The sequence below is a fragment of the Anser cygnoides genome, chromosome 4 (genome assembly GCF_040182565.1).
Source record: "Anser cygnoides isolate HZ-2024a breed goose chromosome 4, Taihu_goose_T2T_genome, whole genome shotgun sequence".
Taxonomy (NCBI): Eukaryota; Metazoa; Chordata; class Aves; order Anseriformes; family Anatidae; genus Anser; species Anser cygnoides.
The window spans coordinates 30,246,455-30,259,621 of NC_089876.1; the positions used below are offsets into that span (position 1 = coordinate 30,246,455).

Genomic DNA, 13,167 nt, shown 5'->3' on the forward strand with positions numbered 1-13,167 from the left:
AGTATTTTAACCAGAGAACATGTTTAGCCCCAGCTCTTACTCCTCCTGAACAACAGCCTAGCTAATACCTACTTGGTTGTAAAGTGGAAGCAGTACAAGCACCACTTTATCCAGGAATCGCATTATTTGCTTCTTTCGCTTTTATCACAGTTGTCCAAAAATGAAACTTTCTGGTTTGAAGGAAGCAAAACAGCCACTTCAATTCTAGTATTTGTATCCCTTTATATGTTGCTATTTCAGTACGTACATAACACATGAATAAAGAAATCAGAAAATATTACCTAGTACAATCAAGTCCACTGGCTTTGGATCTACTAGTAAGGTACTGGAAGAGTACTGACAGCCCCTGAATGTAAAGACCTCCAATACTATCTTACAGGAGAGGAATGGGATAGCCTTTGCCTAAGCTGTGCCTACATAAGCGTATAACATGAAGGGCGGGGAGTCAGCAGTGAGGCAGCACTAGGTGGAAGCTACAGACAGACAGGAACCAGTTGTGGTGCTGCTGAGTGTGGCATTACCACGCTTACCTCAAGATAACCACATTGCCCAAGAACATGTGAGAACAGAGCACACATCCTGTTCTCAGCCACAAGCACTAACCAGCACCCTGAAGAGATACCTTGAAGTAATTTTATTGTTGTTGTTGTTGTTGTTTTTATGGAAAATATTGCCATATAAAAAATAGTTTAAAAAAAAGCAGCACAAGAAGATGGTACACATGAGCACGATAATTACTAATTAAATTACTAACTGTTGCATTATGCAAACATTAATGCAACTAATGAAGAGCTCGAGGCTGCTACTCTTCAAAACATGCTTATTTTTCTAAAGACTTGTTAGTTTTGGAAGCATTTACCATGCCTGTTGTATTTTTCTGAAACAGAACAACATTTACTCTATCCTTTTTTGGATGAGACACAGAATAACAATCCTAAGTAGGTGTGGCCATTAAAAATCATCTGCTATCTTTGGCAAGAGTGTGGAGTGCCGGCTCCAGCAATCAACCCGGGTCCCCAGTGTGGAAAGAATAATTCTCTTATCCACTTCCCAGGTTATTACAGATACTGTGTTAAGTCTCTGGCTGATGTTTATTTGTATCATTCCATTCATGATACAGCCACACTGACATACGTCATCTTTGGTTCTCTCTCATCTCCAACGACAGCTTCACTGACTGGCTGCACTGAGCAGGGACAGGAATGACTTGAGAACGCTGCTCTGTGGTGCCTTTCCAGATACGTCTGCTTCGCAGCATTTGACACTGCTTGAAACAAAAAGTTTCCACAGAGCTTCCAAAGCTTCAGTGCTAAGTGCTCACGACTTAATACTGCCATTTTATAAGCACAGAGATAAACGTCTAGGTCTCGTCACTTGATTTATCTTGTTTCATGTCTGCTTACAGAATCATCAATGCCATTCTGTACACATTCTTTCCCTGATCTGGCAAAACACAAACCCAGTATATCTAGGCTGCCATAATCCGTGGAAAGAGTGAGCTCTCCTAATCATGTCCGTTCAGACACTTACTCTAGTCCTTTTAAATAAAAAAGCTGCTTCTAACTTCATCAACACTTTCTCAGAGAATTCATTTCAGTCATTTTGATTATCACAGCACAGCCTACATGCCTCAGAAGCATGCTGGCCACTTGGCATTTGGTGGGATTAACCTGTGTGGACTTCTCTTTTACACATATCCTTGTGAACTTCACTCAAATTTACTTCACTCAGGTTCCCACCTCTAAATACACTGGTCAATGAATTTATCCAGCCCCCAAATCAGTTACTAGTGCTAAGGAAACACAGGAAAAACATCAGGAAAGGAGAAGTTCTGGAACAAAAGCCTTAACCTATGACCAGGTAGCTAATCGCTACTGTGCTAATTCTAATTGAAGCTTAATAAAAGGTTTGAATAAGTACTCAATTTTTGATGAAAATTTTAAGTCTTAGACAGCATTTTACATCATTTTGAAATGTAGAAATCGTTTGTTAAGCTTGATATCAACACATATAAGAAGAAATACAAAGCACTTGTCTCTACTCATGAGCTGTTCCCTCCCTTTTCAATACATATGAAAGTGCTCTTGTTTATTTCCAGCTTTCATTTCCCCTCCTTCCGTTGTTTATAGCTCCTCTGGCCATAGATTTTCTCATATAATCTATAGGTCTAGCCCTCGCCCTCGGGCAGATTCTTTGCCCTGCTGAACTCAAATCACAGAAATATACTGACTCCGCATTTCTCTTTCCTTATTAGCTGACATACTCTTTTTTAAAAGAATTAATTTGTTTTACAAAGGCCTGTGAATTACAGCTCTTCACGGAATCCCCTTCGCAGTAAAATGTAAGTGCTGTAAATAACTGTTACTGGTGAAATACTCATTTAAAAGGTAAAACTTTGGCTCCCTGTTAGACCATGATAGTTTTGCTTCCTTGCAACAAAATTTAGTTGCTGTGTTCCTTCTGGAGAGTGGTGAAAACACTGTGCTGTGGAAGGATGAAAATATCTTTTCTGGCTGAGCTAACTGCTTCTGTAGACTACTTTTGCTAAATGTTCTAGCAGAGGTTAGAAAATTGCTTGGAATGGCTTGGAAGTTTTGTTCTACATTAGAGACATAAGGTAAAAACAAATCACTTCAGGATAATCAGAGAAATATTTATATTGAAACATGAAACGTTTGTTTAGAAACAAAAATTACAATTTAAAATTGACTCACACTTAAGTTTACTTACACATGTTCAGGAGGAAGCATATTTTTGTTAAATCATTCATAGCCAGGTATGCCTTATCAAGCAATGTAGTAGTGTATATTCACTGGCAGAAGAGAAATCTTTAAAGCCAACTTAAGTCACACGGATTTTTCTGTACTCCAGAAAATAGGAGTACACGGAGTCTGGAACATCTGAAAACCTAGAAAATAGGGAGGAATTAAAGACTGGTTTTATTTTATCCCTGCTTTAATGACATCATGATCCACTATAGGGATCTGTCAGGTTTTCTGCCTTTGTCAGAGCTCGAACAGGATATCGAGATGATGACAGCCACAGAGCTGAAACTAATTCCACCTCATGTTTGCACATCTTGCATTTACATGAGCTGCACTAAACAGGTTCTGCTTGCACTACGTTTTGTAGTAAAATACAACTCATTCACCCCAGGAGGAACTCCACTGCTCCAGCAGCACACTCAACAACAGCTCTAGTGTAGCCTGCTACTTCAGCTCCCCTCTCCTGATGCCAACAGCAAACCCAGCAAACACTACTCCTCCCTGCTAAAAAGGAACTTGGCACAAGGTCTTCCATACAGCCAGAAATGGTTTACTCAACAGAGTAAACTCAGCACTGAGTTAGGTCTACAGATCCACTAAGATTTACACACAGTTTCCCCTTCTTCAGACCTGGGCACACTCTGATAGCTAACTCCACCATACAGAAACAAAATCACTCTTCATAGTGACTCACAGCTGTTCTGTTAGTGAAAGCACCAGCCAGGGTGTTATTTAGCACAGCTAAGTTCTGTGCAGCAAAATAATTAGAGTAAAACTCCCCTTTTCCCTATCGGTTCTTTTCTCCACCACTGATCACACAGGCAAGAACATGTAGGTGCAAGTGCTTCTCCTCCAAACGTCTTCTGTCACACTGCTCATTTTTTGCCTGGCTACATGCTGATCTCATGACTCCCTTCCACCTGAGACAACTGGTCCCCTCTCCCGCCTTCCACTCTTTCTGCTGCATCTTCTAGTGTATCCCGTTTCCCACCTGAACAAACATCTGCCAGCATAATTTATTTTCACCTTGGAAATAGTCAGAATATATATGGAATTATCTACTTTTCTAAAGTGACTCAGTCAGGAAGTCGATCTTGGACACACCAAAGTATCTCTGAATATAGGCTGTAAGTTACAGTGCTGCTTTTACAGCTGAAGAGGAGACACCACTGAATCCTTCTGGAGCTAGCCTGTTCTCGTGCTTCTCACCTCAGCATGAAGGCTGAAGAGATCTGAGTTATAATTTGGATAACTGGCTAAGTACCTGAAAATTTCATTTCTTACTGAAGTAGCAATCCCAAAAAATCTTTTGAGAATTGCTCATTGTTTATTCATGGGTGAATACATGGATAGAAACAAATAGAGATTTACTTAGTAGGAGATTTTTTCAACACACCTACTTCGTTCTTCTAATAAACACAATGGAGAGAATCCCTAGACCGACCAAAGTAATTTTAAAGTCAAATCAGTTCACTGAGTTAGCATTCAATCTATTTAAGAGACACTAGAATATTACTACCGGGGAGGAATCACATGTACATAATGAAGACCCCATTTCAAAGCAGCACATCTGAAAGATCTTAGAGAAAGTGAGTCATAATTGTACTTCCCAGTAGAAGCAACAGTTGCAGTCAGGCTTGCTTCATGCTACAAAACAGAACCTTTAGTAACATGTGCTTTATTAAAACTGTGAGCATGTTGTTAAATGCTCACAGTAATCTGTATGCTCTAAATAACCATTAGTAATAGCACCATTCAAGTCAGCATTTTTCTTTGCAATTCCTTTAAGTAAAACAGAAGACACTTCTTCCTAAGAAACAGTTTTTCTCTTTCAAAACATCAAAATGGTCAGTCATTCACTTTTTATTTGTGTATTGTTAATTTAACATGGATCTTCTCTTTCATGAATATTATATACAACAATGTACTGAGAATGCTAAACATTTAGACGTGAAATATTTTATCAGCAAAGCAACGGATCAGATCTAACTTAGCTCAATATTGGCCAAGAATCACAACAGATCTATGCCTACTTAAAAGAAACACTTAATTTGATACCTCAGCTCAGTTTCTTACTTCGTACTTCACTCAAATTAGTAACACCCTTGGCACTGGTATTTGCAGAAGTGTTAGGAACATAGCTAAGCTAACAGAGTCCTCCTGTTTTCAAGTTCTTCAGTTCAGGACTCAGGTATGGAGGTGCTGGGATTTCAACAGAAATTTGGCTACCCTTGGCAAACCTAAGTGATAGGGAAACATCTCCCGTTTCCCAAGATGTCAATTCAACCTAAAACTGATACCTGATAAATGGAATCCGGTGCAGTCTGGACTAAGTAGCATGAACTATTATGTAGACTCAGAGACAAACAGGAAATTAGATAAAAGGAGAGAAGAAACAGATCATTTACAATCACAGTAATACAGTTTGATTGCACAAAGAATCCCTGCAGTACTAAGTAGGAGACCTAAAAGTGATGAAGAGGAGACACAAAAGTGGTACAGAATCAGATCTGAGGCTGAAATTTCAATTCTCTTAGGATATGGGACTGCTATCAACTGAAAACACCTGCAGAAATGTGTCCCTTTGTTGAATATTTAACTTCTACTACATGACCAGCACTCAGTGTTTTATAAGATGATCTAGGGTTACTCATCATAGATGAAAATACCAATTTCATTCAGAAACAATGAACCTTTCTTTCAGGTGAGGATTTATATCTTGTTGTGTATTTTTAAATTTTAGTTATCATTGTATGTAAAGATTCACTTATCCTTCATAATCATTAAGCCATGTAAATAAAACATCTGAACTGAACTTTTCAGTGACCAGAATGCATTATACATCCACTTATCATCACATAATTAATGAGGTTCTAAATATATTTTCAGAATGATTAATCATTTTCTTAATAAAGTATTTAAAGTTACAGCTGCCAATCCAAGCTGTTCCTCAGTGAAAACTGGAATGAAAATTAAAATATGGAATAGCAGTTTAATTAAAAGTATTAGTTAAAAAAAGGAATGCATAAGAAAAATGCCTCAATTACATTTTGCAATGGAAAACAACTGATTTATTAAAGTGTTGTCTGCAATCAGTGAACTAAACACTTGATATTGTTATATTTGTACACTGGTCCACCACAACTTGTTTTTATTCTTAGAATCAAAGGGTAAAACAAGCATGCCCACTTTGCAAGTTCACTCTCCTCCACTTGGTTTTCTTAATTGTGAATGAACCAGTTTTTGGACTAAAGTAAACAAACATAATAAATTAAATGAAGGAAACATACGCCTTGCTCCTGCAGAGGAGACTAATATCATCTAAAAGCTAGTGTATCACTAGCAAGTGTCAATCTTGAGTGGTAAGCCAATTCAGTAATTTGACTGTCTTGTAAACTTGGCAGCAAAAATGTGCTGTGCAAATATTATTTCTATTCAGATTACGCTGTTTGAATATACCAAGGGCAAGTGAGGCCTTCACAGAAGTAGTCAATATTATCTTTAATTCCAAATTAACTTCATTTATATATATAAACATAATGCAAAAAAAAAATCTTTTAAATGGCTCTTCTGAAAAACAAATGCTTTTTAATTGCACTCTAGTGTTATCAGGCACATTGTTCCTAAATAAATTGTGGCATGTCAAAGGAAACACACTCCTAACATACTGCCGGGAATACCTGCCTTAATGCTCCTTTGGGCACGGGTGCCCTCTTCTGGACATTGCCTCTGGACTAAAAACTGAAGCTCTGGTCTCTGGCAAAAACCTTCCCAAACTGTGCTTCATGAAAAAATGGCTAATAGTTTGCAGCAGCTGGCTCACAAGAGCATACTGAACACACTTCACAAACAGTGTTTTTGAGAAAAGGTATAGTGGGGTGAAACAAAATACTTGGAAAGTGGCTTGTTTAAATTTGAAAAATACTGTAAGCCTGACAGAATTCTACAGATGCAACTGCATAGCAGAAGCTGAGTGCACATCTGAATCTGCTAATGTACCTGCACTAGAATTTAGTACAGTTGGAATGGGTTAAAAAAGAAAAAAAATTAAAAAAAAAAAAGAAAACCAAGCAGAAGTGATTTCAATGTGCTCAGACTGCAAAGGATGTGGCCAGGATATCTAGCAAGTTCAAGTATTTTACTTGGTCTTAAAAACATGTGTTTGTCTTTTTTTCTGCAACGACCAAAATTCCCTCCCCGTAATAGCTACAAGCAAGCCAACTGACCCACACAGAAAAATGGAAGTAATCCTTCCTTCAAAGATTTACTGAAATACACAGAAATGCATTGTCCTCAGCAAGCCCTCATAGAAAAGTCCCCTTTCCCACCACTGTTTTTCTTCTTCCCTTAAATTTTGGAGGAAGAGCTGTACGAGCCACTGGAATGAACTGAGAGCAAATCTGTTTTGAGAACGGATTACAAAAATTAAAGCTCATCCAAACCACAAAGAGGTCCAGTGAGGGTATATGTTGGGGTATGATGCTCTCTCCTCTTTTTGAATTTAAACTGGAATCTTTACTAGTTTGCATTTAATTTTCAGGTGCAAGACATTCAATTTATAGAGAAACACTGTTCATTTAGAGCACTTTTTCAACCTCATTTCAAACCCTGTGAATGATATAAGATAGCCTGAATCCTTCAGGAGTTATTTCTAGACATCAGTAAAAATCTCAAAAGGCCAATTAATCACCACCCAGGAGGAATCTTTAAGCACAATGTGCACACTACTCCCGCCCATTATTTCCCATCCCACCACTTACCAAAATACACTTCCTGGGTTGGTTTCAATTTCAGCAAAGAATGGTCTGAAATGTATAGGTCAAGCACCAAGTTTTATCTAGAAACAAAGTTTAAGGATTTCATTAGAGGGCTTAAAATTAAAAGGCCAATTTAATTATATTGGGTTTAAAATTAAAAGGCCTATGAAAACTATATTTTTCACTACACTGGCAGTATGAAAAATTTGAAAAAAATTATAGTAGTAGTTTTGATTACTGAAAATAAATTTATTTGTCGAAGATAGCGAAATACTTGATTCAATCAGAAATTTCATACCTCATTTACAAGGTGTCTGAAAAAGCAATCTGAGAAGTCATTTCCAGTCATTAGAAAAAAAGCACTATGAAAAAGGTTGTCAACAAACATTATTCTAAAATTGATTCTTAGAATGAAAAAAAATCATAAATTTATGATATATTTTGTAACTGCAATTTTACCTTGAGATTCTGGATAGCGAGCATCCCCTCCACAGAACGGGACAGTTCAGACGAACAACAGCAACGCACTCAACTGCTATTGATTTCACTGGCCTACATTTAAGGAAAGTCTGCTGAATGCAAACTCGGTGAGGCTGCACTGTGATTTTATTTGACTTGCTCCAGATTTATCTGGGTATAAATGAAAGAAGCTTGCCTGTTTTACTTGAAGTGCATTATATAAGCAGATAAACCATTTACAGCATCCAACAAAATGGTTTGGAATTACTGAAAGGTGATTTATTGTAACTCTCTGGTATCACAGGGTGTTTCTGTTGCATGGCAGCATTAGTAACTAATGAAGAAAAAAATCTGGCTTTGCTGAACAATGAACTCAGTAACTGAAAAGTGAAGTCAGTAAGCAAAGATGCATTGAAAATCTCGCAGCTAAACCACAGAAATGATCTGCTGGGAGAGACAGTTGGCAGGTATTTTGGTAGTTAACATTTACTGTTCAACTTCTACAGAATAAGGCTGTATTTAAAAATGAATGCCACATCCAATATCAACATGAGATCCTACTACAGTACAATTAAAAATTATAATTTTTCCTTTTACAGACAGGAAATCACTACCAGATCAGCAGCACAACCACAGATTTTCTTAAAGATAGCACATATATAGGGCAACCAACAAGAGCCGGATCCTTTCTTCATAATGAGTAACACATTTCATGACGTTCCTTCAGATGACAGACGGGAAAAAAGCCCAGCAGTTTACTGCCTTCTGTACATCCTGTACATAAAATATTCCTTTGTGACCTCTTTCTTCATACTCAAATGCCTTTTATTCTCTCTCCTCTCCTGCCAAAGGCACTTAATACTCTAATATTTTCAATCACTTCTATCAGCATTTCATTTTGGTGACAGAATCACCACTACATGCAAACACAACAAAAAGATTGACTGAAGGATTTGTTTTACCAGATGACTGAGATGCCATCCATAATCCACATGTAGATTTAAATATCTATTTGGCGTACCCATTTCTTTAAAAACAACATGAAGGGAGCATGGAAGTTTTTCTTCCTCCTGTTTCATTTACACAATGATGACAACAAAAGAATGGAACATTCCAGATAGGAATAGAATACATGCTAAATATAAGAATAAAGCTTCTATATATAAGACCTGAGGCTCCCAGGTTCCAGTGGGCAAACATTTAGGTTGCCTTAAGCTTGCACTCAATAGACTTGATTAGGATTTCCACCCTAGAGGGAGAAGATACAATGTATGGAAGATTTGGAGCAAACACTATGTCCCTTCCAGTTGGAGGTCCCTAGGAATCCTGATCTGGTTAAGTCTTACAGTAGATGACCTTCATTTCATTTGGTGTTAATTTGATATACTCCAACTGATCTGCTAAGTTCCCTTTTTGCAGCGTAGAGACCAATGTAAACACAGGAGGACACAGAACAGGCAAAGGCAGAACAACTAAGATGTAAGCATTAGAAATGCACTCACGATGCTCCTAGCAGTCCTTCTGCGTAGCTCAGGAGTACTACGTGCAGCTCTCCTACTTCCAACTGGCACCTGTCCTGGCCGCTGCGTACAGCCAAGGTGCAGGAAGCACACAGGGATTTAAAGACAGCTCTCCCAGTTTGTACCAGCTTAAGGTCTGTGCCTATGGGTTTGGATTACAATGGGAGTCACATTCATGTATTCTAATTGTATGTGAAACTGCAAAGCACTTCAAAATATTTGCAAAACACCTATTTCCAGAGTTTGCTCATTCCTACAGTAAATGCAGAGCTGCAGCACAGAACAGTGCCTTTCTTCAAAATGGAAATGCTTGGCTTTTAACACAACACAGTGAAAAAAGATTCATTGCCATTCTTGTGTGTAAAAGGTACATTTACACGAATCACAAGCAGCCCTCAGTAGGTCTGGAAACACGTAAACTATGAACGAATACTCTTTATAATTGCAAAAGGAGGTAAGAAGCAAAGGAAACCATTGATATGGAAGTATGTGTGTATCTATAAGCGTGTATTTAGGCACTATATTTGCTTAGTACACTGGTATTTTTAACCCTCATTTAATGCCAAAACATGTTTTTCCTAGCAGGGATAAAATTTAGCCACCCCCTGGAAAGTACTATTAAAAATAGCGACACCTTTTCTCACAAGAAGAACGTCAGAGTGGTCAACTAACTGATACGTTTGCCTGAGCAGTCAGATGTAACTAATGATGAAATTAATTCATCCCAGCTATAACAGCAGGAACTTTAATTAGATAAAAAATGGCCAAACATTTCAAGGTCAACATGGATTTTTTCAGAGCTTTACAAACAACTTCTCCCACTACCCAGGCCTTCTCACACAAATACACACTACTTGCTATCTTCTTCTTTTCTCTCTCACTTTAAAAAAAAAAAAAAAAAAAAAAAAGACAACTACAAAATACAAGGGTTAAAGCTCTTACAGTTAAAAGGTTTAACATTCATATGAAAATGACAAAGAAGCAAGTCAAAAGAGGCAACATAGCTAGGATAAAGGACTGCAAAACATCTACACACTACAAACCTAAGCACCAGCAAAAATGAAGCAAACAGTCCCTGCAAGCTTGTCAGAAAAGATTTTTCAGAAAAATCACTGCAAGTTTGTAAACTGTTAGTACTGACCCTGAGGACTGAAATCCTAACATGGGCTTGATGAGAAGTGAATGTCAGAGGTCTCTGTAGCAATACCACTATCTCTGGAAGTTTGTGCTCCTGTGCACAGCTTGCTGTGGCTGCTCAAGTCTGATTTCATGACTTTTTTCCTTAGACACATCTTCTGCCTTGGGTATGAATGCACATTCATAACTCTTGATCTCTTTTGCTGCGTGTCACTTGCACACATCATCACTGGTTTGAAAAGCAACAGCAAGGGAAATGAAAAATCAGCTAAATCTCTGCCTGTTTGAAATTCTGATCTGACTTTGACCAGCCATGGCAAAGAAACTAACAAACAAAAAGCAACTGAAATGCTACAACGTAGCTCTAAGTAAGAAAAGGTTATTCCTTTCCCAGGTTGCCTATGAGTTTCTGACCAGTACAACCACTCCACGTTACAGGTTGCATCTTCAAATAAGCACTGAATTTTTCTCAGTTTCAGCCATTAATTCTGCTGGCTAAAGGATGGAACCAGCAGTTTTCCAATTAGTGGTGATGCTGAATAGTTATCACTGTTGGCTCCATTTTGATGAGTGGAAATGGCTAAGCTTCTAACACTACTCAAGTACCCAACAGGTTGATTCTCACTACCCATGCATAAAAATAACGCACAGCTAAAAACTACCTCTTGTTAGGAAGATGCAGCAAAATCGCAGAACCAAATAGATAGGCATTTATAATATTGTTCAAGAACTCACCTCTTAAATCCAAGTATTTCATTTTCTTTTATTAGATATTTCCTATTTGGTCATTTTGGCTTTTGATTCAGGAGTATGACATTATGCACTGCCTCACACCAAGTGATCAGTTTGAGAGTGATGCCCATGCATCTGCAAACTTTGGCAAGAAAACATTATATGAACAATGCCCCAGCAAGGTTCAGGAAACCAACTCTAACAAGGCAGTTTTGATGCAACCATCCTCTACAGGGAAGAAAAGCTTAGCTACAAGCTAAACTAAGCTGTAACATCCAGCCTCTGAGCCAGAGGGAAGTACCTGGCTCTTTTTATTTAACTGCATAGACTCAGCCAGAGGGTGTAACCCTTCCAGCTGAAATCAAAGTTTGTGTCAGAAACGGCTTTCTGGGTTTCAATCCAGGTAACATAGGGTAGTTCTGGCTGTAAGATAAGCTTGTAAGTTTTCTGGCAATATTTGCCCCACAGGCTATGTGTGTAACTAGGCGCTTGCATACTGGCACTGGCTTACTATTAGGTTAAAAACCCAGCATCAAAAAGAAACAAAAAAAAAATAAAAAACAAACAAAAACAAACAAAAAAACAAACACAGAACTTATAAGCAACTGTACCTCAGGCACATCATTCCACAATGAGAAACACTTTTTTTTTTTTTTAGAATTTAAAACCCACAATTCACATTTGGAGAGCACAGGATCTGTCAGGACAATGGGATAATAAAACTACCAATACAATTCTCATCCATGGGAAAAGGCAAATAGGAGGAAAAGAAAAATAAGAGTAGCTTTCTTTCACAAGCTTTTACTATATCTGAAATCTTTCTGGTAACTAGCAGCAAACAAGGATAGGGATCTCTTCCCACTTCTCAACAATGTGTGCCCAATTCTCCTCCTCCTTCAGCTTTTTGAAAAACACGAGTTCTGTGCAAACAATATGAATAACTGCATATGGAAGAGTGAGGAAGAGCATTTGATGTATAAAAAGACTCTGTGGAGAGACATTTACTTATTCTATTTCTTGAAAAGTCATATGAGGCAACTCAGTTAAATAATCCCTCAACCCACGTTGCAACATACGGCAGAAGAGCCTTCCTGTCTAGGGAAGAATTCATTTCATGTTTCCTAACCTGAGGCTTTTAATGTGGAATTTACCCAAGAGTGGGTTCTTTTTGTGGACTAAAGAGGCGAATGCTTTGAGCATTAGTACAGATGGCAAATGGGTGAGCTAAATACAGAAAACACCAAAATATTAAGGATTCTTCGGTGAAGAGAAGCAGCTACACACAGAGAATACAGTGCCTTCCCTCACATCTGCTATCTCCAGAATGTAAGGATGCATGAAAAATCGTAACAGATAGCTGGACTTAAGCAAGCTTAGACAAATCTTACCTTTGTATATCATTTCAATTGAAAATTATTAGATAGTGCTGGGTTTGGGGTTAACCCTTCTTAATAGGCAGGTAGGGGAAAATCAATGAACGTAATTCATAATGCATGTCCCTGCCTTACATGATGCTATCTTCAGATTTTAAAAGCAACTTCACTGTTTGGTTCAAAGTCACAAGGATCCATGCAAAGATTTAATACTCAAAAGAGGAGAAAAATTGGCGCTATGTTTTTTCAACTTGCCAAGATGAAGGAATGTTATTGAAGACTCTCTTACATAAATGTTCCTTGACCTCTGAATGAACCAACAGGTCTTAAAAACTGCATTAAGCAAAGCAAATTCCCATAGCAAATAAAACATTTAGCCGAGCGCATCAGATTTTTCTCTCCACAGCACAAAGAAAACTCCACG

The 13,167-nt window shown here is 38.0% G+C and overlaps 1 protein-coding gene across 6 annotated transcripts in view; it reads right to left on the reverse strand.

Annotated features, from left to right (window-relative positions):
* Positions 1-13,167, reverse strand: part of LOC106041898 (uncharacterized) — a 105,742-nt gene that overhangs the window by 70,311 nt on the left and 22,264 nt on the right. For 3 of the 6 annotated variants that reach the window (XM_066995940.1, XM_066995938.1, XM_066995939.1), the window contains exons 4-5: positions 7,526-7,602; positions 2,731-2,908 (exon numbers count right to left, since the gene is read on the reverse strand). The exons of 1 other annotated variant lie outside the window; for it this stretch is intronic. In XM_066995940.1, coding sequence (XP_066852041.1) covers positions 7,585-7,602 — 18 coding nt within the window. In that variant the 3' untranslated portion in view covers positions 2,731-2,908; positions 7,526-7,584. The remainder of the gene's footprint in view (positions 1-2,730; positions 2,909-7,525; positions 7,603-13,167) is intronic. 2 more of the 6 variants (XM_066995941.1, XM_066995937.1) reach the window with 2 other exon arrangements.